The sequence below is a fragment of the Nannobrachium achirus genome (assembly GCF_963921795.1).
Source record: "Nannobrachium achirus genome assembly, chromosome: 5".
Taxonomy (NCBI): Eukaryota; Metazoa; Chordata; class Actinopteri; order Myctophiformes; family Myctophidae; genus Nannobrachium; species Nannobrachium achirus.
The window spans coordinates 10,651,804-10,674,516 of NC_137814.1; the positions used below are offsets into that span (position 1 = coordinate 10,651,804).

The 22,713-nt window shown below is 42.8% G+C and overlaps 1 protein-coding gene across 8 annotated transcripts in view; it reads right to left on the reverse strand.

Annotated features, from left to right (window-relative positions):
- Positions 1-22,713, reverse strand: part of LOC308284704 (receptor-type tyrosine-protein phosphatase mu) — a 337,583-nt gene that overhangs the window by 137,303 nt on the left and 177,567 nt on the right. For all 8 annotated transcript variants that reach the window (XM_080725420.1, XM_080725419.1, XM_080725418.1 and 5 more), the window contains exons 11-12: positions 13,308-13,509; positions 9,855-9,957 (exon numbers count right to left, since the gene is read on the reverse strand). In XM_080725420.1, the coding sequence (XP_080581546.1) occupies positions 9,855-9,957; positions 13,308-13,509 (305 nt within the window). The remainder of the gene's footprint in view (positions 1-9,854; positions 9,958-13,307; positions 13,510-22,713) is intronic.

Sequence of the window (22,713 nt, forward strand, 5' to 3'; positions counted from 1 at the left end):
TTTGAAACTTGGAGATACAAGGTTTCTGCCCAACAGGGACGTTATGCTGCTAGGCACAGTGAAGTTGAACCGCAGGTCTATGCAACATTTATACTTCAATTTAGCAAATTTGGCTAATCTATATCTGGTTCTTTTCGTCGAACCATTTGACCACTTAATGTTTTACAGCTGACCATCCTTCTTTTCGGTGAACGATGTCTTATGATTAGGGATGGAGCTCGTTAATTTGTATTGATAATGAGCAACTTATCGGTCCTCCTTATTGAGCCAGGCTTTTATCGAGTCCACTATTTTGTGACAAATTCTGAACAGAACTGGTATCTTTTTTTATTGGCCAGTTGTTGTGACTGTGAGTTTGTGGCTGACCACCATCTACAGTATGAAGATGACAGAGACAAAAGTAACAAATATTATGAATAAATATCATTAATTAAATTAATTATTCATTAGTGTGCAATAAGTGTTAAATGGCTTTTTGTGAATAGTACTGTAATAATGTCTTGATCGCCTCTTATCTTGATTGTTTAAACATGACGTCATAGGCCGCTATGCTCGATAACAAGCTTGGTACGCCCAAAGCTTATTGATACCGGGTATCAGAATCAGATTCACTTTATTTGTCACTTAGATGCACCAAGGTACATACATGTAAAAAAAAAAAAACGTACGCTCTGAAGCTCCAAAACAATACATTTGTTATCGAGTTTGTAGCGGGCGCTTGTTTCGAACTCCATCCCTACTTATGATGGTGAGCAGTCTCATGTAGAAGCATAACTTCAGCTCCCTCCCTTTTTCCATCTATATCAAATCTCTCCACTGAAAATAGCAGATCTATAAGCTCATTGCAATGCATTGCAACGCAACGTGAGCTTATAGATCTTCTATTTTCGCAGAATGTTTGCCATGCCCAGAATAAGGATGCCAGGGTCCAAGTGGTTAAGCTCGACTTGTACTTTTGTTGCGCACCAGGGTGTCATGCCAAAAATAGTCGATCTACAAGCTCAAAATGCAGCGCATTGCATTGCATTGTGATGCATTGCACCGGTGAGCAACTAAGCACACACGTGGCTTTACTGTTCTCTACTCGTGCGTGATACAGCCTACAAACCTTCACAAACAACAAACAGATTCTACTACTGTCATGGGATTCAAAGGAAACCTTCAGCAGAAGTATCCTGCTGCTCACACCACGCGTCCTGCATGCAAAACTTCCCCGTAATTGCGGTTAATTCCCAAACTCCCGCGATCCTCTGCATCTCTCCCCGAACAGAGCCTGGAACAGACACAGAGGGAGCGAGCGAGAGAGACGTGTAAAAGCGGAGGGAGACGGGGGAGAAGAAGAATGGAATAAGCTGTTAAAAGTGGTCTGCCAGCGGGGCCAGTAGGCCTGGACCTGTATTCCGGCAGCAGCACCGCAACCCGAGCTGACACCAATTAGGCCTCCTCCCGCCTGGCTGCCCGATAGATTTCAGCCCCGGTCCGCCATGTGACGCCAACCAATTATGGCGGATTGACTTGGCATCGACTGGATTGTGACCTGAAACTCAGATTTATTTTTCACGTGGGCCGATAGGGGAGGAACTTGGGGCTGTTTGAGCAGATGAAGGAAGGGGGTACGTTGGAGCATTTCAATCACCGTGTACCGTACCTCCCACTCTCTGGCTCTCTCTCTCTTTCCCTCTCTCGCTCTCTCTCTCACCCACACCCACATATTGCCTCTACCTCGTTCTCCCTCTCTCTTTAATGCTAATCGGTTCACCTAGCAGCTCGCTCACGTTATCGAACCGGCGAGATTGTGCTATAGTGGCCCTATATCTGTCTGATTTAAGAGGTGTCGTAAGTAACACACATCTCCTGACCAAGCATCCAGCCTCCACGCCTCTGTCTTCTCCTCGCACTTTATCTGTCCCCGGTGTCCATAAACCATTAAAGCAAACAAATTAGAGGGTGCCCATAGATTACATTTGCCGTTTCAAATGCCGAAATGCATCAGCTTTTGTCATGTCTGTGCTACAGCTGTTGGCCGCCGAGACGAAGCGATCAAAGAAAGTTTGTGCTTATTTTGGGACTGTAAAAGTGAAATCACTTAACTGATTTCAGGCTATACGGCTTGCTAAAATAATCCAACGCCACAGGGTAGGAGCTACACTTCAGAACCCGGTTCCCAGCATCCAGCGCCCACAAGGTGTTACACCACCACAGCTCCTTAGTGTTTACATGCATATATATACATACATATATATATATATATGTCATAGTATATTAGAGAAACAGCACATTCGAGACGCGGAGCACTCGTGGTGCGGCACGGGGCGGAGCAAGCGGTCGCCACAACAACGTACTCCAGGCGGTGCGCCGCTCTATTGTCCACGACACTGCGAGCGGCTACCGAAGCCCCCCTGTATCCACGAAGCCCAAACGAGTTACGAGGCCCCCCTGGGTCCACGAAGCCCCAAGCGGCGCGAAGGCCAGCGGACCTTGGTCCTGCTCTTCGCCCCCGAGCGCCGCAGGCGCGAGTGGCCGCGAAGAGCGGGCCAGGGCCGCGCGGCCGGCGGAGCGCCGCGCGAGTTACGAAGCCGTGGTGAATGCAATCGTTATATTTATGCCCAGGCCGTAAGGCCTGGGCAAGCGCACGTTAAACGCCCTGTCCAAGTGACTACAATGGAGCTAATGGCTAGGCTAGGCTAGGCTAGGCTAGGCTAGGCTAGTAAATAAAGAGTAAACACTTCCGGTCTGCGGCGAGTTCAAAGCGTGACGTAACTCTCTTATATACACTCTGGTGAATGGCAGAGCAGTGGCTGACGTCGCCATCTGGTGGTGATTAGTGTGTGGTGAACGTCAAAACGAGTGCTCCTTGACAACTTTTACTGGTTTCTTGAACATACTGTAACATATACATACATCTATGCAGGCACGTGCACACATACAGTAGACATCAAAGGGGGCTTGAGCCCCTGCCCTTTTACCTGTCTGTAAAAAGTGCCCTCCAGACCACGAATGCAGTTTTTTTTCACTATGGTGAAAGAAACGCAGATGCCCTCTTTCCATGCCGTACCTGAAGGCAGCATTCAAGAGAATTTCTTTGTCCAATCTCTCCTGAACTTGAATGCAGCATCTTATGCTGAAAGAATTGCCCTCACTGTGTAGTCCAGTATTGCCTTTTTTAAGCTTAATGTGTGATATCAAACACCAAAAATAGCAGACCTCCAAGCTCACAACACGTTGTGTTGTAAGCTTGGAGGTCTGCTATGTTCTGTGTTTTCACCAAAAGGCCCTTTTAGAAATGTCAGCCCCTGCCTCTCTAACATTCTCTGCACGTCCTTGCATCTATGTGTGTGACGTTGCTCAAGGCAAAGGTTAAGAGTAGCAAAGAGAACGGGGCCCGTTTTAGCAGTGTGAACGATAAAGAATGCATCCCAAATTGCCACCCCCCACCTCAGAGGCATGCAAACATACATTTTAATGCTGGGTAGTGTGGAGGCGTCTTCTGGCCCTGACAAGAGGCCATTGCGAACATTAAGTTTAACACGACATGACTGATCGACAGATCGCTAATCCTCTTAAGGAAACAGCGTCCCCTCTGGTAAAAACGGTTCCCATGCAGCTACATGTGTCACTCCCCCCCAAGAGATTACTTAGCCAAATCCATCTCGCACATTTTAAACACATTAGCGATTACACAAATATATAAAAAATTGACTGTCAGCACTGAGTACTGTAAAGGTTTCCCCGAGATACATCTAATGTACGCGGCGGGAGTGTGCTGGAGTGAAAGTGACACTCTATCGTGTCTTGTCTTTTTCTTTTTTTACCTTTTTTTTTTTTGCCCATGAACTGAAGATATCGTTTGATGTTCCTGTGTGTATCCCCCCCCCCCCCCCCCGCACCCCGCCCCCTCATCCTGTATCACAGCAAAACATCTGCTATTTGAAATTCAAACGTCTGGAGCCTGCATTACTTCCCAAACCCAATCAGTGTGCAAAGATTGCATTACAAAATCAGGTCTCTCAGCGCTGTACTCAGCTCCCCAGTAACACAGTACTGTACTGTACTGTACACCACTGCCATCCCTCCGGCAATAATGCCCGATTTATACTTTCGTTGCCTGCCAGTGTCGTGCACCGTAAATAGCGATCTACAAGCTCAAAAATGTGCCGCAGCGCAGCGGACTCGCTGTGAGATTGTAGATCAGCTGTTTACGGCATGTGACACTGAAACGCGTACAGCAATTTAAAGTTCCATATGGGGTTAAATTCAAATCAGAAGTTTCCTTCCAAATTGAGATAGGCCTATGCGCTGTGATAACTACTCTCCAACAACGATACTACAAAAAACGATTGATCGCATGATTTCTGGAATAAATCTGTTTAAGGAATAGTATGCGATTCATGATCTAACGAAAACACTGGCTGGATGGACGGCATGCTGAATTATTAGAGACTCAAACAAGAATTATTTCGCTTTTCCAGATATAATGCATTTTTATGCACTCCGTTCCAGTTACTCATAGCCTACCATAGATGAGATCAAACATCTAACTATGCTAATGTCCATTTCTTTGTGGTTGCAAATGGCAGATTCCTGAATTTATCGTCACTGGCCAGCCAGCACACATCCAAACAGCCCCGACTCCAGTCTGTGAGTTGAAGCCCCTTTACAGTGCAGTGGCCTTAAAGTTTCAAAGCCCTGTACGTGTCACTTGAGGAAGAAGTGGAAAACAGCTTCAAAAGGCCACCTGTATCTCGTCTTGAGCCTGCATCAACATCTCTCCTCTTTGCTGCCCTTCTTCACTGCCAACCTTCCCCCCCCCACACACACACACACACACATTTTAACAATTCATATTTCTAGGACATTGGACACATGAAGGACGTCTTGGGAGATTTGAAAGAGGTAAGCAACCTGCCTGAGTTGTTGAATGCACTGAATCTACTAAAGTACTGACTCCCGTTGATGAACAGCGAGGAAATTGTTTAAGTCACGACACATACTCCTACAAATACCAAATCTCCATATCAAAACGCATTGTGCTTCTTTATTAATGAGTGCGGGTTTTGTATCACAGTGTAAAGCTCATTAGATAACAATAGCCATGTTTAGGATTATGTTGTAAAGCATTAGCAAACAATTTACAGTATGTCCCTGCTCATACAGCAGTGAGGGGGGGTGGTGTGTGGGGGCTCAACCTGAAGCTCACATCATAATATGAGCTTTTGAGATATTATCTCAAAAGACAAAAATCTGAGGCTTTCATCTGGCGGTAGCGGCGGGATCGAACGATCATGGCTTTTTTTTTTTTTTTTTTTACGGTAAACAAAAGAGCGAACCCAGTGCGCTAATTAACCCATTTAGGCCTAGAATTATTGAATGCTTTAACTATTGAAAAATAGCAGATATACAAGCTAGATCTGCTATTTTTGAAAATTCGTGAAAATGTGTGCAAATCTTAAAGCGAACGTTTTGTAACAAAGGATTTGCTTCTGGGGGGTCCCTGGAACTAAGTATTTTGAGATGGGGGTCTGTGGCCAAATACATATCATTTTGGGGATCCTTGATATGAAAGAGTTTGAGCACCACTGACATAGAAACATGTTTGGTTTTTTTTTAAACGTTAGAAGGATTCAGAAGACACTTATAGAATCAGGTCAAAATCGTGTAAAAACTCAAATGTTCACGATTTTTCAAAAATAGCAGATCTAATAGAGGCATGAAATAATAATGCGTATCCGGTTTAAACGGCTTAATGGACGCTCTGGTTCGGCTCCTCTAACGGCTGCTCCGTTAATTATAATTAGCGCTTTGTAATTAGCCCGGTGAAAGAATGGCAGACTGACTAAGGCCCTCTGAATTGTACCTGAGAGAAGATTAAAAGCAGATCACTCTGTCTTTTCCGTTCAGGCCCCTTCACCCCCACCCGGCTGCCGGGGTATTAATCTAGGCAGCTGCAACTGCGGTAAACATGAGTTGACAAGCCTGACTAAAGATCTCTGGGGTGTAATCTTTAAAGGACTCTGATGAGTTGATAGTGTAAAATTCAGTTTTACAGCTAGCGTAAGTGTTTATCCCCCGTCAGATGAAAGCGTCAGCCCAAATCTGCCTCTGGTTGTTATTATTCAAGAATGCTACCTAACGTACAGTACAGTACAAACTCTAATAAAGGCATTTGCAGAAAGAACTACACCTGAAGCTACTGCACAAGACTCAATGGCTAATGGAATTACACAATTACTCAATTATTTGTCTTTTTACAGTGGACACAGTCTAACTGAAATTCATGACAGGCTGCCAAGTGCAACATTACACAACAGAGGGTTCAACAGTATTCTAAGTAAGTGGTTTTGATGGGAGGCATCAATATACTGTATATTCCTATTATTTCCAAATTCAACCCTGCCTCCCTGTGCATTTTTGTAGGAATGGACTGTGTATTAGCACTAGCAGTGACCACTTACTAGCTAGACATTATAAATACAGTATATACTATATATGATGGGCACTCTTGCCGACTTAGCAATGTGAGTGGTAATGAATGAAGTTCAGCCTGACGGAGCCCTCATCCTCTCCACCTGTTGCATTCCCCTCCTCTTTGATTGGCCAATTAGAACAGATCAGAAAAGCCCGTAGCGCCCTGTGCATCTAAAGCTGTCTAGTTTCTGCCGGAAGCTAAGGGTCTAAGAGACTGAATGATGGAGGGAAAAAACTGAGCAATAAAATAAAGCTAGGGGAAGGGGAGAGGAAAGAGAGTATTATCTGGTCCCCGGGGTGGGGGGATATGTATTTAAAACATACTCTATAGTTAATATACTTTACTCATTTACTATTCATTGAATACCAGGGATGGTTTGCCTACAATCCTACATTACTGTTGCAATGCTTTTGATGTATTATCTTGCTTATTGTAAATTGCTCTGGAAACCCATTTAGGCCTGACCTAAGTTTTCTGGAAAAACAATATTATTCAAAAAAAAAAATAGCCTACAAAAACAAATGTGTTGCTACATACTGTGCATGTACTGTGTAATTCACTAAAATGTGTTCCCGGCCTGAATGGTTAACAGCGTCTGCAAATGCCTAAATTGTAAATTGAATAAAGGCGAATACCATGAGACATGTGGACAGGGACTTTAAATGTGTAAAGATTGTCTAGTAATACAAAAAAAAAAAAAACGAAAACAATTTTTATGTTTCCCAGAAGCGTACAATATCATAGGGCAAGTCAAAATGTTGGCTTGTGTCCCAACATTTGGCATTTAAACCGTGGTGCAGCTCATCTCATTATGACTGGTGAGTGAATGTTCAAGCCTGGCAGAATGCTCACTTTCCCTGCGATGCAAAGGTGAGCATTAACGTTGACTTGTGTCCAAGAATTTGGCTGTTAAACTGAACAGTTGCACAGCGTGTCAAATAAATAATGCCTAATAAATGAACCATCAAGCGTGAAGAATTCATTGCACAATAATGACCATCAGAATCCATGAAGGGTCAGAAGGGGAGCTAAAAACATTGGCTTTTGTCCAATAATGTTGGGTTCAATCTGCCCAGTGGCACAGTTCGTCCAATTAATTTCTATTCGGTCAATGATCAGCTCCAGAAGAATGCTTATTGGGTGAGCTAAATAGGTGAGCCAAAATGTTGATTTGTGTCCATGGGATTTACATCTGAAGCTGTAATCCATAACCTTTTAATTTACCAAGTGAATACCAATCCGTATGGTCGATACTGCATGTTGACACAATACAACCAAGTACACAAATGCAGTGGTTGTAGTTGTTGGTCTACTTGCTCCAAAAACACATTTTATGATGAATGCTGTTCTTTCCTCTGCTTATATATGATAATAATCAAGCTGAAGAAATGCTCCCCGACAACATTTTCTTTCAAAAAGATACAAATTGATGATGAACCTCATATAGATACTTTTAAAAAAAAATCTTTGAGTACAGTATTTTTGGAGTGTAGCGTCCAGGATTACATTAGAGAAAAAAATGTTATTTTTTTTTAAAGAGGAGACAAGAGTGTCGCGCAAAATTTGTGAAAATAGCTGATCTACAAGCTCTACAAGCTCTAAAATTAGATGGGATATTATTGCCATTTAAAAAAATATATTATCAAAATAATAATAAATAAGGAACTCCAGACATGGACATACAAGGTTTCCACCCGACAGCAACTATAGACACAGTGCTTTGAATTGACTTTGACCTGAATTTTGTCCAAAGATTCCGTGTTAAAACCAAACACAGGTTTGTTTGTTGAACTGCATGAGGATGCCTACAGTATGGTGCCCAGAACAGAAGCCTGCAGTATAGCTATAGTGGCTCAGGGCCAGCAGTCCAGCACATTAAAGAGGTGGAACTGTAAAGACGCTATACTGTAGCCTCGGCTCCGCTGGGCTTTGTTCTCATCTTCAAAGGCTCCCGTTCTTTGTTTGGTTTCTTTAACACAGGATCAAAATCCACAAACAAAAACAAAAGTTCGGATTAAGGACTGAGATACTGTATGTATGGTGCTGAAATTACCTGGCAGCTTCTCTGAGGATGGCCTTTGAGTTCTTTAATAACATGCTTGCCTCTTAACCACAGTTCTCCTGCTTTTTAATCACTTTCAACCTACAGTATAGCGTCCCCATTTCAGGCATATCATTATAGGGGGGGAAAATAAGTATAAAATAGGGCTTAAGTGATTAAATGAGGTGTATGGTTTGTTGTAGTGGTGGAAAAGTGGTAACTTTTTACTCAAATACTGTACTTGAGTACAAGTGTGAGGTATTTTTACTTTACTGGAGTGTTTCCAATTTTCAATTATTGTAATTTTTACTCAAAATTATTTGAAAACTTTACTTACAAGTTATAATTTTGTAGATTTTGATAATTATTATGAAACCACTGACCTATTTATATAATTTGAAAATAGTCGATACAGTACTGTACAATCTCACAACATGTTGTGAGCTTGTAGATCTGCTATTTTCAAAGGATTTTTATGCATCAAGCATCTATACTGGAGCAATTGGTGGCAAACCTAAACCAGAATGTTTAGCTATACTACATATTCTCACAAACACCTCTCACAAACATAGCCACCACGTCGAACAAACGTGAAAATTTACAACTGTCCACATTTTAAACATGCCACTCTTTGAACCACATTTATTTCAATTTAACAACATCTCGCCTCACGCAGAGCAGCCAGTCCTGACATAGTATTCTGAACATTCTGGCCAGTGCTGAAACGTCAAAATGATCATCAGGGTATCAAGTTACAGAGGGAGGGAGGGGGAGGGAGGGGGGAGAGGAGCTGAGCAGAGTAGAGTATCGAATTACAACAGAGGGGTGTGTGTGTGTGTGTGTGTGCGTGCGTGCGTGCGTGCGTGCGTGCGCGTGTGTGTGCGCAAGCGTTTTTTTTTTCCCAAAGATTTTTTTTTTCAATATTTTTTTTTTTCAAAAAATGTTTTTTTCAAAAAATTACCACACTGAACTAAGCATAATCAAGTCAGTACTGGAGATGTGGCATAACGGCATGGATTTCTACACAGAGAGGGCAATTATTTCAACATAAGATGCTGCATTCAAGTTCAGGAGAGTTTGGACAAGGCAATTCTCTTGAATGCTGTCTTCGGGTATGGCATGGAAAGAGGGCATTTGCATTTCTTTCACGAAAACTGCGTGGTCTGGGGAGGGCACTTTTTACAGACGGATAAAAGAGCAGGGGCTCAAGCCCTCTTTGATGTCTATGTGTGCACGTGCCTGCATGGGAGGCTTTAGTAAAAATGTGAGTAATTCTTCCGGCACCGGTTGGTTTGTTGTTTGTTTGTAGGTGCGTGCGCATGCTTTCTCTTTCAAGTTAAAGCCTACCTGACAGGTGCGCCTCTGCTCTGGGCAGGTTTTAGCAGGACAGTAACCGTGGTGTCAGTCTGGTTGAGAGAGGTCTCCTGGTCGTAGGCCGGCATGGACGGCGCTGTGGAGCAAAAGAAAGGGGCCGCTATTTTACAACATACACATTCAGAACTTTATTAACACTTATGTTGCTATGATTTTTTCTCTTCAATGTCCCACGTTGCCATGGTTACCATAGACTTCCATGTAATTGCGCAATTGTGTAAAAAGTGCACGCCCATGCCTAGCTGATGCACCACGTGTGTGCACAATGTTCACAGCTTTCAAACAAAAAAATCCGCTTGGAAATCCGTTCAGGCATTCATGATTTATGGGCCATTATGTTTTCTTCAGATGTAAACAAACATGGCTGCCATGTTTGAAAGAATGGGTTGGTATGGGGGTTAAACATGCAATTTCGCGATCGCGATCATGCCTAATACATTTCTGGAGGTCCAAAAACGGCCCAAACTCGGGAAACTCGGGGTTGGCACAGCATTGGTACCAATACAAACTCGGGAAACTCGGGGTTGGCACCAGATGTGTTAAAACCCATTAAGACCTGAGGCCGGTTCTACAAATGCCTTCTAAACCAGTAGTTCTTTCAATATCTTTTTTTTTTTTTTCTTTCTTTTTAAATAGCAGATGTACACGCTTGCAGTGTGGCCCCAAAGTGACATGTATGCTGTAAGCTTGTAGATCTGCCATTTTCGAATAGCTAACGCGTCGCTAACCATAACCCCCAGGGATCATAGCAGCTCCGCAGTAACACCTGATTTGCGCGGCAGTGTCTCACACCAGAAATACAGTAGCCGATGTACAAGCTCACAACACGTCCCACTATGTGCGTTGAGAGCTAATTTCGGTAAGAGATAAGACGGGCAACTAAAAATAAATGTGGTTTCTGGGTGAAACAAAGATACAGGTAACGATAGAGAACACGTACAGAGGAGCAGTAATACTATAACAAAAAGGGCAACACAATTATATAAAACACAGTATAAAGATAGTGAAAAGATGACGTAACATTCAATAATCCTATATGAAAATAAAATCTGTAGTATTCATTTAAGAAAGAGAGAGAGAGTGTAAGGTCTGTAGCATCTCCAAATGAAATTTAGAACTTTTACTGCGAAAGGGGTGCTTATCAAAGCTGTTACTAGGAACAGGTGTGTACTGTCTGACATATTTTGTATTTTTATGATACTTACACATCCAATTATATTATGCGGCACCACCGCCGAGCACTAACTCCCTGTTTGCTACTAAGACTTGACAGAGCGACCAATTACTTTTCAAATGCACTCTGCTGCTGGATGGGGATTATCATCAGCACTGCTGGAATGCATTCTTTGACACGTCAACCAAGCCATGTCCATTACATCAATAACCACTGAAGTGAAAGTCATTAAAAATAACCATCTGGCTTCAGCCAAAAGTGTTAGAAAGGTAAATATGGGACGGGTAACAGCAGACCTCCTGGGGGAATAAAATTAAATATTATACCCCTTCATACATATTGTAGCCGCTGGGCGGAAAACTTGCACGTCCAAAACCTGGAAATAAAAGCCTGCTTTCTACAGATCCAGTGTAATTATTATTTTATCACAAGGTTTTTCTAAATACTTTTGTTTTAAATATGTATAAAACTCACACACAGACTTAACCACTTTCAACCTGGCGGCTCAGACAGCGCCGATAGAGAACATATAACATATTTCATATCTGTATTGTAAAATCACTTGCTCTCTAAATGACCTAAAATAATTCACACTCTGGATTAAGCCTTCACAGAATCGCTCCATTATTTGCCAATATGATTCGCAAATACTGTTCCACTATAAGGTCTGATGCCACAGACACACACTGCTTATACTGTGCATATTCCTGTACATAGAAACCCAAATGTGCTATAAATTGTTGCTGTGGGGTGGAAACCTTGTATGTCCAAAAGCTTTCCATTTTCATTAATATTATTTAAAAAAATTAAGAAGAAGAAAAAAAGAAAAAGAATTTTCCACTACTTTTGTTTAAAGGTGATACACCATGAAATTTCACTTTTCCTATTTTAAAACCTTTTTTTGGGGTCCCACTAGCACCTTCTATCCTCACAAAGTCCCATTTCTGACCGTTGTGTCTTTCTCTGGTTTTGGGAAGGCGGAGGTTAAAAGCATCCCACGGGTTCTCAAAACAGGCTGTCCAGATGTGCTGCCGTCGCTGACGTCATCGACGGCAGTATTTGAAGAAAAACATTTTTTTTTTTTCAAAAATGTTTTTTTTTGGGGGGGTGGCGCAGTTCAGGCCAAAGGTGGTACTGCAGCTGAAATGCTCTGAGAGCCATTCAAAAATGAGAGAGGCTCTCTATTCAGGAGTGGTAATTTAGCCTCAAACCTTTTGAAAAACGTTTTTGGGACATAAACAATATTACATAAATACTTTTTAAATGCATGGTGTATCACCTTTAACACTTTTGTATGATGAAGTACAGTGCCCTTTCAACTCTTCAGTATCTACTGATCTTTTCCTGAAAATGACCTGCAAATGCTTTTTTACCCCAACGGTTTCTTTCCCTGTTTTGCTTTGCTTTTCTTATTTTTATGGAGAACAGAGCTTATTTTTTGCAGACTAGCAAAAATAGCTGATCTACAATCTAAATGTTCTGCAAATCCCCAGAAAATGTACCGTCTTGCCAATGGCAGGACATGTGAAGTCTTTAAATGGCACATCTGTATCGTCACTGTCGGGAAGAAACCTTGTATCTCCAAGTTTCAAATTTGTATGTTTTCCGCGAAGTAGCCCTGCTTCATCAGACAAGGCCGTCACACAAAAGTAGTGCTGAAAACAGCAGATCTACAAGCACACAACACCTATCAATAAAAATTAACGAGCAGCACCATCCCTAATCATAAGACATCATTCACAGAAAAGAAGGATTGTCAGCTGTAAAACATTAACTGGTCAAATGGTTCGACGAAAAGAACCAGATATAGATTAGCCAAATTTGCTAAATTGAAGTATAAATGTTGCATAGACCTGCGGTTCAACTTAACTGTGCCTAGCAGCATAACGTCACTGTCGGGCAGAAACCTCGTATCTCCAAGTTTCAAATTTGTTTTTCGCAAAGTAAAGCCCTGCTTCTTCATACAAGGCCGTCCCACAAAAGTAGTGAAAACAGCAGATCTACAAGCACACAACGCCTCGCACCGCGAGGCGTTGTGTGCTTGTAGATCTGCTGTTTTCACTAGTTTAGTTAATTTTTTAATTGCTACAAAACGAACGCTTTTGGACATACAAGGTTTCCACCCGACAACAACGACATGGCATTCATTTTACCAAGAGATATGAAGTTTCTGCCTGACAGCAACAACAAATTAGTTTCAATAGTACACTGCATTTTCCACTCCGGTCGCTGAATTGACGACCACGGCTGACCTGAGATTTTGGTGGTGAACTGCTGGACGACCGGGGGTCCGTAGCCCTTGGCGGTGCTGGCGCGCAGGGTGAAGGAGTAGGTGGACCCTGGGTAGAGGCCCGTGAACAAGTGGGCGGTCTCGTTGACCGCTTTCAGCACCTTCCCACTCTGGTTGGAGAGGTCCAGCTCCGGGTCGAAGGAGCTCACCGCCTTGTAGGAGATCTGCCACGGAAGGGAATCAATATTGTGTTGTTGGTTTGGTACACTGTTAACCCATTTAGGCCTAGGATTATTGAATGCTTTAACCAGTGAAAAAATAGCAGATATACAAGCTCGCAGCGCGGCACTCGGTGCCGCGCTGCGAGCTTGTAGATCTGCTATTTTTTTTAACCCTGTACTTGGATGTATGTGTGAAAACTGCAAATAAAGATTTAAGTTTAAAAAAAAAAGTCGTGAAAATGTGTGCAAATCTTTGAATATACCGGTATGTATTTTCAAAGCGAACGTTTGTAACTCAAATTTTGCTTCTGGGTGGTCCCTGGAACTAAATATTTTGAGATGGGGGTCCGTGGCCAAATAAATACGTGAAAAGGTTTGAGCACCACTGACATAGTAGTCTCTCAAGAACAGCCTAACTGAGCTCCAGTTAAGTGAAAAGGACCTTTTCTTTGACGATGGCGAGCCAGATTGCTGACATAGAAACATAGGTTTTTCAAAAAGTCTTAGAAGGATTCAAAAGACACTTATAGAATCGGGTCAAAATTCCAATTTTCAAGATTTTTCAAAAATAGCAGATCTACAAGCTCGCCGCCGCGCTGTGAGCTTGTATATCTGCTATTTTTCAATAGTTAAAACATAAAATAATGATACACAATACCCGTTCTGAATGGCTTAAAAAGACCCGGCGTGTGTGTTTGAACTCTTCCGAGAGTTAAAACCAGCTGTGCTCAAAGTGGGGTCCGGGGACATAGCAGTGTTTAAGACGCTCCAGGCGGTCCCCAACAAAATGAGAAACGGTTTAATTGCAGTTATTACCTCCCCACCATCTTTTCAATGGGGGTCTGTGGCGTAAAAATACATATACATTTGGGGGTCCTTGACATGAAAACTATTTGACTGTGGAGCCACATCTTACTATATCTACAGTATATCCAATAATGCTGAAATAAAAAAGCAAAGCGGACACAAACACTAGCGAGCAAGAGCCGCTGATACGAACGACCTACGGCCTGGTCGCGACCTAGGCCACGACCTGGAGGTCGTAGGTCCCGGTTCTGGAGGTCGTAGTTCGCGGTACATACTTGTGAGGTCGTGGCCGGTCTAGTTTCGCGACCCCCGGCCGTTGTTGCGTTACCTCGGTCGTCCCCGGCCGTTGTTGCGCGGCCGGGGATCCGCGGTCAACGCGGGGATGTCCGCGGTCGTATTTAAAAGTTCGTGGGTCGTGAATCCTTGACGGCCAGCGGTGTTTCACGACCCCAGAAGCTCGTGGTCGTATTTAAAAGGTCGTAGTTCATTATTCCTGACGGCTGGCTGTGTTTTAAGACCTCAGTTCGTAAATAAGAGGTCCTAGTTCGTGGCCGGCTTTGTTTCACGACTGCAGGTCGTCTTAGTAAAATTATTAAGAATTGGTATCAAATTGTACCTTAAAGTGTCACAAGTAAAAGTACTAAAGGTTTGAAAATAGCAGACGTACAAGCTCACAACTAAGAATATCGATAGGCTATTAAAATTATTTTGTTTAATCAATAAGTATTTAATGGTGATGGTGGCGGAGATTTGGGGAGACTGTGTTCTTACTTTGTCAGCACCAGGGACAGCTCCCACTGTAAAACAGGCCTGCATTCCAGGACCACGGAGAGCTGCCGTCCTCCAAATCTTTGTGTGTTTTTTTTTATATTAACCACTTGAACCCTGGAGACCATATTCTGAGATTATATTTTAGGCTATTTTCGGCAAGGAGGTCTGGTGTATAGAGGGGGAGAAGAGCAGACTAAGTACAGAGTGAAATGTCAAGTTTATTAAGTATTGACGGTTTAAGTGGTTTAATATCTGAAATTGACAGGAATCCAAAATATACTGAGGATAGTGCTATCAAACGATGGAACTACATGGAATCTACGGAAAGGTTGTGGGGGTCCCTGCTTCATCTCTCTCTCTCAGCTAAGGGGTCCTTGGCCTGAAAACGTTGAAGACCCCTGCTCTAGTGGTTTTATCAAGAAAATTCGATACATTATATTACACTGGGAATTGTATATTTATTTATTTCATTAAATATAGGTCCCGAAACACGCACGCACGCACGCACGCAAGCACGCACGCAAACACACACACACACACACACACACACACACACACACACACACACACACACACACACACACACACACACACACATTTAACCTCTTTATTGGCCTGAAAACGTTGAAGACCCCTGCTCTAGTGGTTTTATCAAGAAAATTCGATACATTATATTACACTGGGAATTGTATATTTATTTATTTAATTAAATATACGACCTGAGGTCTTTATAGACGACTTGAGGTCGTGAAACAAAGCCAGCCACGAACTCCGACCTCTTATTTACGACCTGAGGTCTTTATAGACGACCTGCAGTCGTGAAACAAAGCCGGCCACGAACTAGGACCTCTTATTTACGAACTGAGGTCTTAAAACACAGCCAGCCGTCAGGAATAATGAACTACGACCTTTTAAATACGACCACGAGCTTCTGGGGTCGTGAAACACCGCTGGCCGTCAAGGATTCACGACCCACGACCTTTTAAATACGACCGCGGACATCCCCGCGTTGACCGCGGATCCCCGGCCGCGCAACAACGGCCGGGGACGACCGAGGTAACGCAACAACGGCCGGGGGTCGCGAAACTAGACCGGCCACGACCTCACAAGTATGTACCGCGAACTACGACCTCCAGAACCGGGACCTACGACCTCCAGGTCGTGGCCTAGGTCGCGACCAGGCCGTAGGTCGTTCGTATCAGCGGCTGTCTCTCACACTAGCTGCGGCTTAAAGGGATATTTCACTTTCAAAATAACTTTTGGTCATTTTATCGTCTAATCAGGCTTTTGTGAACACTCTGAACAGTTTTTAATTTGCTTGATTCAATATTTAGATATTTAGATATTTGATGTAAATGTTGTCAGGCCCTCCAGGCCCAGGGCCTCTCCCCATACACACCCATTGTAACTTCATACTCCATTTTAACCATGATAGATTCATTAAAAACACCCATTATTGTCTCCACCAGCCGAAGGCTGAGGGAGAGTATGTTTTCCCCTCCGTCCGTCCGTCCGTCCGTCCGTGCGTGCGTCCGTGCGTGCGTGCGTGCGTCCGTGCGTCCTCGCAGTTTGTGAGCAGCTAATCTCCGGCGCCGTTGGCCCGGTCGCTGCCAAAATTAGCACACACACTCCCTGGATGCCAATTCAGAACCTCTGCCCCACATTTTTCAAATCAGCCTCATGGTGGCGCTATAACAGGCCGATTTGTGTGGCCTGGTTGTTACCAGCTAATCTCCGGCGCCGTTGGCCCGATCGCTGCCAAACTGAGCACACACACTCCCTGGATGCCGAATCAGAACCTCTGCCCCACATTTTTCAAATCAGCCTCATGGTGGCGCTATAACAGGCCGATTTGTGTGGCCTGGTGGAGACCTGTGCTCGGAAGAGCACTGCTTCTAGTTGCTGTTATTTTTCTGGTGACTCATACTAGCCTCCTAATACTTGAGCTGGCCGTGTCTTTTCAATCATTTTTTTCATTTATTGTCTCCACCAGCCGAAGGCATGGGGGAGAGTATGTTTTCCTCTCCGTCCGTGCGTGCGTCCGTGCGTCCGTGCGTCCGTCCGTCCGTGCGTCCTCGCAGTTTGTGAGCGCCAAATCTCAGTCGCCGTTGGCCCGGTCGCTGCCAAAGTGAGCACACACATTCCCTTGATGCCAATCTAGAACCTCTGCCCTAAATTTTTCAAATGGGCCTTTTCTAGCGCCAACTAGTGGCCGATGTTTGCTAAACCCATTTCTGTGCACTACTCTTACAGATGTTGTCCAAAAATCCTACAAATCGGTAGGCAATATCTCGACAGTCATGTGATCGACACGGATCTGTCCGATTTTGCATATTCCATCCTGATTGGCTAAGATTGGCTTCCAAAGTTTGTGGGATTGAGCCGTTTTGAAAAAAAGGCCTCAAATCATAAACGCAAAGTGCAATTATCATGAAATCGCGCACACACGTTCCCACTAGGCCGAGGAAGAAATGCCACTAAATTTTTTTTTAATCAGCCTCATGGTGGCGCTATAACAGCCCGATTTGTGGTTTTACCTATAACTCCACCGATCAGTTTCAAACTTTGTAAGCGCACTCCCTAGAGGCTAAGGATAAACCTTTGCCCTGCATTTTCCACATCAGCCTTTTATAGCGCCACCTTTGGTCCGACTTATGTAAAAAACATTTTTGGATATTACTCCTTGAGATTTTATCCAAAAATCATGCAAATCGGTACACAGTATCTCTATAGTCATGTGATCAAGTCCGATCCGTCTGATATTTCATATTCCATCCTGATTGGCTAATATTAGCTTCCAAAGTTTGCAGGATTGCTCCGTTTTTGAACAAAATGCCTCAAATCATCAACGCAGCTTGCGATTACCGTGACATTTGCCACACATATTCCCACTAGGTCAAGGAACAAATGCTACCTTTTTAACATTGTCCTGTTATAGCGCCACCAGCAGGTAGACTTTAGCAAAACACATTTTTGGAACACAATGCTTGAAATCATGCATGCAGCGTCCGATTGCCATGAAAGATCTAAGGTGAAGAACTGAACATATGCCACCCTTTTTACATTGGCCTATTATACAGTAGCACCACCAGGACGCACGGCCTGGTGGAGACCTGTGCTCGGAAGAGCACTGCTTCTAGTTTGTAATAATTCTTTGGGAAAATGGAAAAAATGTAATACAATAAAATATTATTAAAGATAAATGAATAGATAAAATCGAAATAACAAGGCCTTCTCACGTATTTTTCCCCCCCAAAAAAAATCTTTTTGAAAAAAAAAAATGTTTTGAAAAAAAGATTTTTTTGGAAAAACATTTTTTTTAGATTTTTTAATTTTTTATGATGACGTCACAATCGGCAGATGACGTCACAATCGGCAGCAAATCTGGACAGCCTGTTTTGAGAACCCGTGGGATACTTTTAACCTTCATCTTCTCAAAACCAGAGAAAGACACAACGGTCTGAAATGGGACTTTGTGAGGATAGAAGGTGCTAGTGGGACCCCAAAAAAAGGTTTTAAAATAGGAAAAGTGAAATTTCATGGTGTATCACCTTTAATGAATCTATCATAGTTAAAATGGAGTTTGAAGTTACAAGTTACAAGTTACAGTGTGTATGGGGCCTGATAACATTTACATCAAATATCTAAATACTGAATCAGGCAAATTAAAAACTGTCCAGGGTGTTCATGAAAGCCTGATTAGACGATAAAATTACCAAAAGTTTTTTTTTTTTTTAAGTGAAATATCCATTCAATATTCATTCTTTTCTTTCCTTGAGACTTGAGAATGTAGGCTAGCTATAGAGAGATACAGTAGAGGAGAGAATGTAGGCTAGCTATAGAGAGATACAGTAGAGGAGAGAATGTAGGCTAGCTAAGAGAGATACAGTAGAGGAGAGAATGTTCCGACCGTATTCAGCTGAAGGCCAGCAGGGGTTACAGAGGTGTCCATACTGAGAAGGGAGGCCTTAGCCACTATACTGTCAGGGGCGTCACAAGGGGTAGGAAAGTGGGACTGAGTTACTAGGGCCCAAGGTGGTGGAGGGGCCTTAATTATTTTATACTTTAGCTATTGAAAAATAGCAGATATACAAGCTCACACCGCGGCACTGAGTGCCGCGCTGCGAGCTTGTAGATCTGCTATTTTTGAAAAGTCGTGAAAATGTGTGCAAATCTTTGAATATATGTATTTGTTAAGCGAACATTTGTAACTCAAATTTTGCTTCTGGGGGGTCCCTGGAACTCAATATTTTGAGATGGGGTTCCGTCACCCCGTGGCCAAATACATACCATTTTGGGGGTCCTTCACATGAAAAGGTTTGAGCTCCACTGACATAGAAACATAGGTTTTTCAAAAAAAGAAAACTCAGAAGGATTTGAAATATTCAAAGATTTTCATGATTTTTCAAAAATAGCAGATCTACAAGCTCGCAGCCCGGCACTCGGTGCCGCGCTGTGAGCTTGTATATCTGCTATTTTTCAATAGTTAAAGCACAGGGGGCCCCGCAGTGAATCCTTGTACCCAGGGCCCCGAATTTGGTGTGACGCCCCTGTATACTGTGTCTGGGTTGCACCACTTCATGTAGGCCAGGGGCTTATCAACACAAACACACACGCCAACGGCGCCGGAGTCGGGGTTTTTTGGACTGTTCCGCCACCCCACTTTTCAGGCTCGACCTTTTTTTTCTTCTTTTTTTCTGTCTTTTTTTCCCCCAATCGGCGCTGTAGTCCCAACGTTCCCATTGTGTTGCTTGAGGTTGCCGCGACCGGCGACCCTCTAGACATGCTAATTGCTTCCAATACACAAAGTATCTGTGCCAAACATGTTGAACCGGTTCTTGTCCGCCCGTGTTGAATTGACGGCACATGCAGGCTTCATTGGTGTAAAGTAACTGAGTACATTTACTCGAGTAGGCTATTTTTATTCCACTACAATCTTTTGAAAACAGAGATACTTTGCAAATTTCGATTATTAGGCTATAAAGGCATACATAACCACTTCAGCCCTACATTTAGGCCATTTGAAAATACAAGCTCACAATATTGCTTAATCTGCTCAAATATTTGTATCTATGGTGGCTAAATTTGTGAAATGACTTGACTATAGGCTCCGTTTTCTTTATACAGCCTACATTTTGATACCAAAACGTCATTACTCAAGCCAAGGCTTACATTTTGAACATGGGATTTCTACTATTTCTACTTTTACTTAAGGAAAACTGAGTACTTTTTTTCATCACTGACGGGCCGGCCTTGCTGATCGTGCCTCGATCGGTTTGCTCACTCTCAGTGCGATGCAGCAGCAGAGCAGTTGAGTTCTAACTTCATCTAACTTTCACTATAGGCTACAGTAAGATGGAATTTTCCTTACTTTATTAATTTAAACCTTTATAATTTATTTTCTTGAAAATACATTGAGTGCAGGGCCCTCATTTTCAATGATGCAGAGATTATACTTAATATTGAAATAAGAACAGCAGGATAACAAGTAGACTATTGTGACATTTACATTTGAAAGTTGAATTAAATTCTTTATACAGATCTTACATTTTCATCTAACAACACATTAAAGTGCTTATAGGCTTACTTAACTAAAGTCCAAGCTGATGTGTAGACCTACGTTTGATTACGGTCATGACGTCACCGGCTGGCCACGCCCACAATATCGTCCCCTCACTATTTTACCCCTGCCGGCGCTCCTGACACACGCGTGTGTGCGTGTGTGCGTGTGTGCACTCATCAAGGATTCTTTTTTTTGTTCTTGTTGCATGAAGCCAAAATCAATGAGCTTACAATATGGCTGTGGATGGAGGCCAGCTCATAACAACGTTTGGGATCTGCTGAATAGACAGAGGTACTTATCTTTCATCACAATACAGACAGACGCACGCACGCACGCACGCATGCACACGCACACGCACACACACACACACACACACACACACACACACACACACACACACACACACACACACACACACACACACTGTGGGGCTTGTAGATTCATACAGGGGGAGAGAGAGAGAGAGAGAGAGAGAGAGAGAGAGAGAGAGAGACACACACAGACAGACAGACAGACAGACAGACAGACAGACAGACAGACAGACAGACAGACAGACAGACAGACAGAGAAACATACAGCGAGAGACTGAGAAGAAAACAGGCAAAGAAACAGATTATATATTCCCATTAATAAACACAGCAGCTCAGAAGGGAAACATTAAGGTGAGTGTTTTTTGTTAATATCCAATTTAAATATCTATAATGCTCCACTTTAAGAAAATGCCTCTGCTCGTAATAGAAAGCCTTCCATTATAATTCCAATTAAGGGAACACAAAGGCAGTTTAGAGTGCTGCATAATTTGTGTCCATCAAGTTCTGAAATGCTTGGAGGCCTTCTCATTTAGTCTTTGTCTGTAAAATGAGTCCCGCAATGCCAAATCCGATATCATAATGTTTCGGTGAGCACGGTTTGAAAAAAGCCTGTCAACACTGGGCAGTTGGACAGGACTTTACAATTATAATAAAAGTGGCGAGAAATGAAATAAGGAGGGGGGAAAATACGCCACGGATGATTTAAGGTTAATTTATATTTCGTTGGCCTCTCAATAAATTGCTTTACAAAATTGTATTTTATTTTGGGGCTTTTTTGAGGCTCTATTAAAAGGTACAGCAGAGCTACAGGAAACATGGTCCTCCTGCTTACATCTCAGACCTAGTGTCAGACCTAGTGTCAGACCTAGTGTCAAACTACGTGCCATCACGCTCACTGAGATCAGCTAACAAAGCTCTCCTGGACACTCCAACATGTCAACTTAATACCAAAGGACGTAGAGCCCCTACCCTTTGGAATGACCTGCCCCTTGAGATCCGCCTTGCTGAGTCTGTCCCCCGTTTTAAATCTCTTCTTAAAACCCATTTTTACAGACTAGCTTTTAATCCTTAATTAATGTAACCTTTATGTATTTGAATTCTGCAAGCTATGTATTTATGTCTTTGCATTGTTTTTCTGCACTGTTTTTAATCTTATAACCTTTGTGTGTACATGTTCTGTTCTTTGTCCTCTGCTGTTTTGTGTCCCCCTGTAAAGCACTTTGTAACCTGGTTTTGAAAGGTGCTATATACATAAAGGTTTATTATTATTATTAGTAGAAGAGTGGCATGCAGCAGATGATCTGGCCGGCCGGGAATCGAACCAGGGAATCACATAACAAGTGGTTATGTGCCCCCTAATCATTTGGTTATCAGCTCGCCCCAAAGAAATTTCAGCACAAATATGTACTACAGTACATAGAAAGATTAATACATAAGATTTAAGATAATTTATAGCTCCATAAGTTTTACAATAATATTGACATCATCAACAATCCACAAATTAAATACTACAGCAAAATGAGCACTGCACACTGCTGATGAACAATGATTGTTCCATCCTTGATGCAGAGTTGCCTTCAGATTGCACTCAGATTGATTGAATATATAATTGACGGCTGTTTTAAAGTAGAGAACGAGTCAAAAAGACGCCAAATGGATGAGACAGAAAACAGCCAAAGGCTTGCTTCCATTGTGGTCCATTAAAAATTCAACACGCAAACAACTTGACAAAAAAACTGTGCGTCAGACAACGAT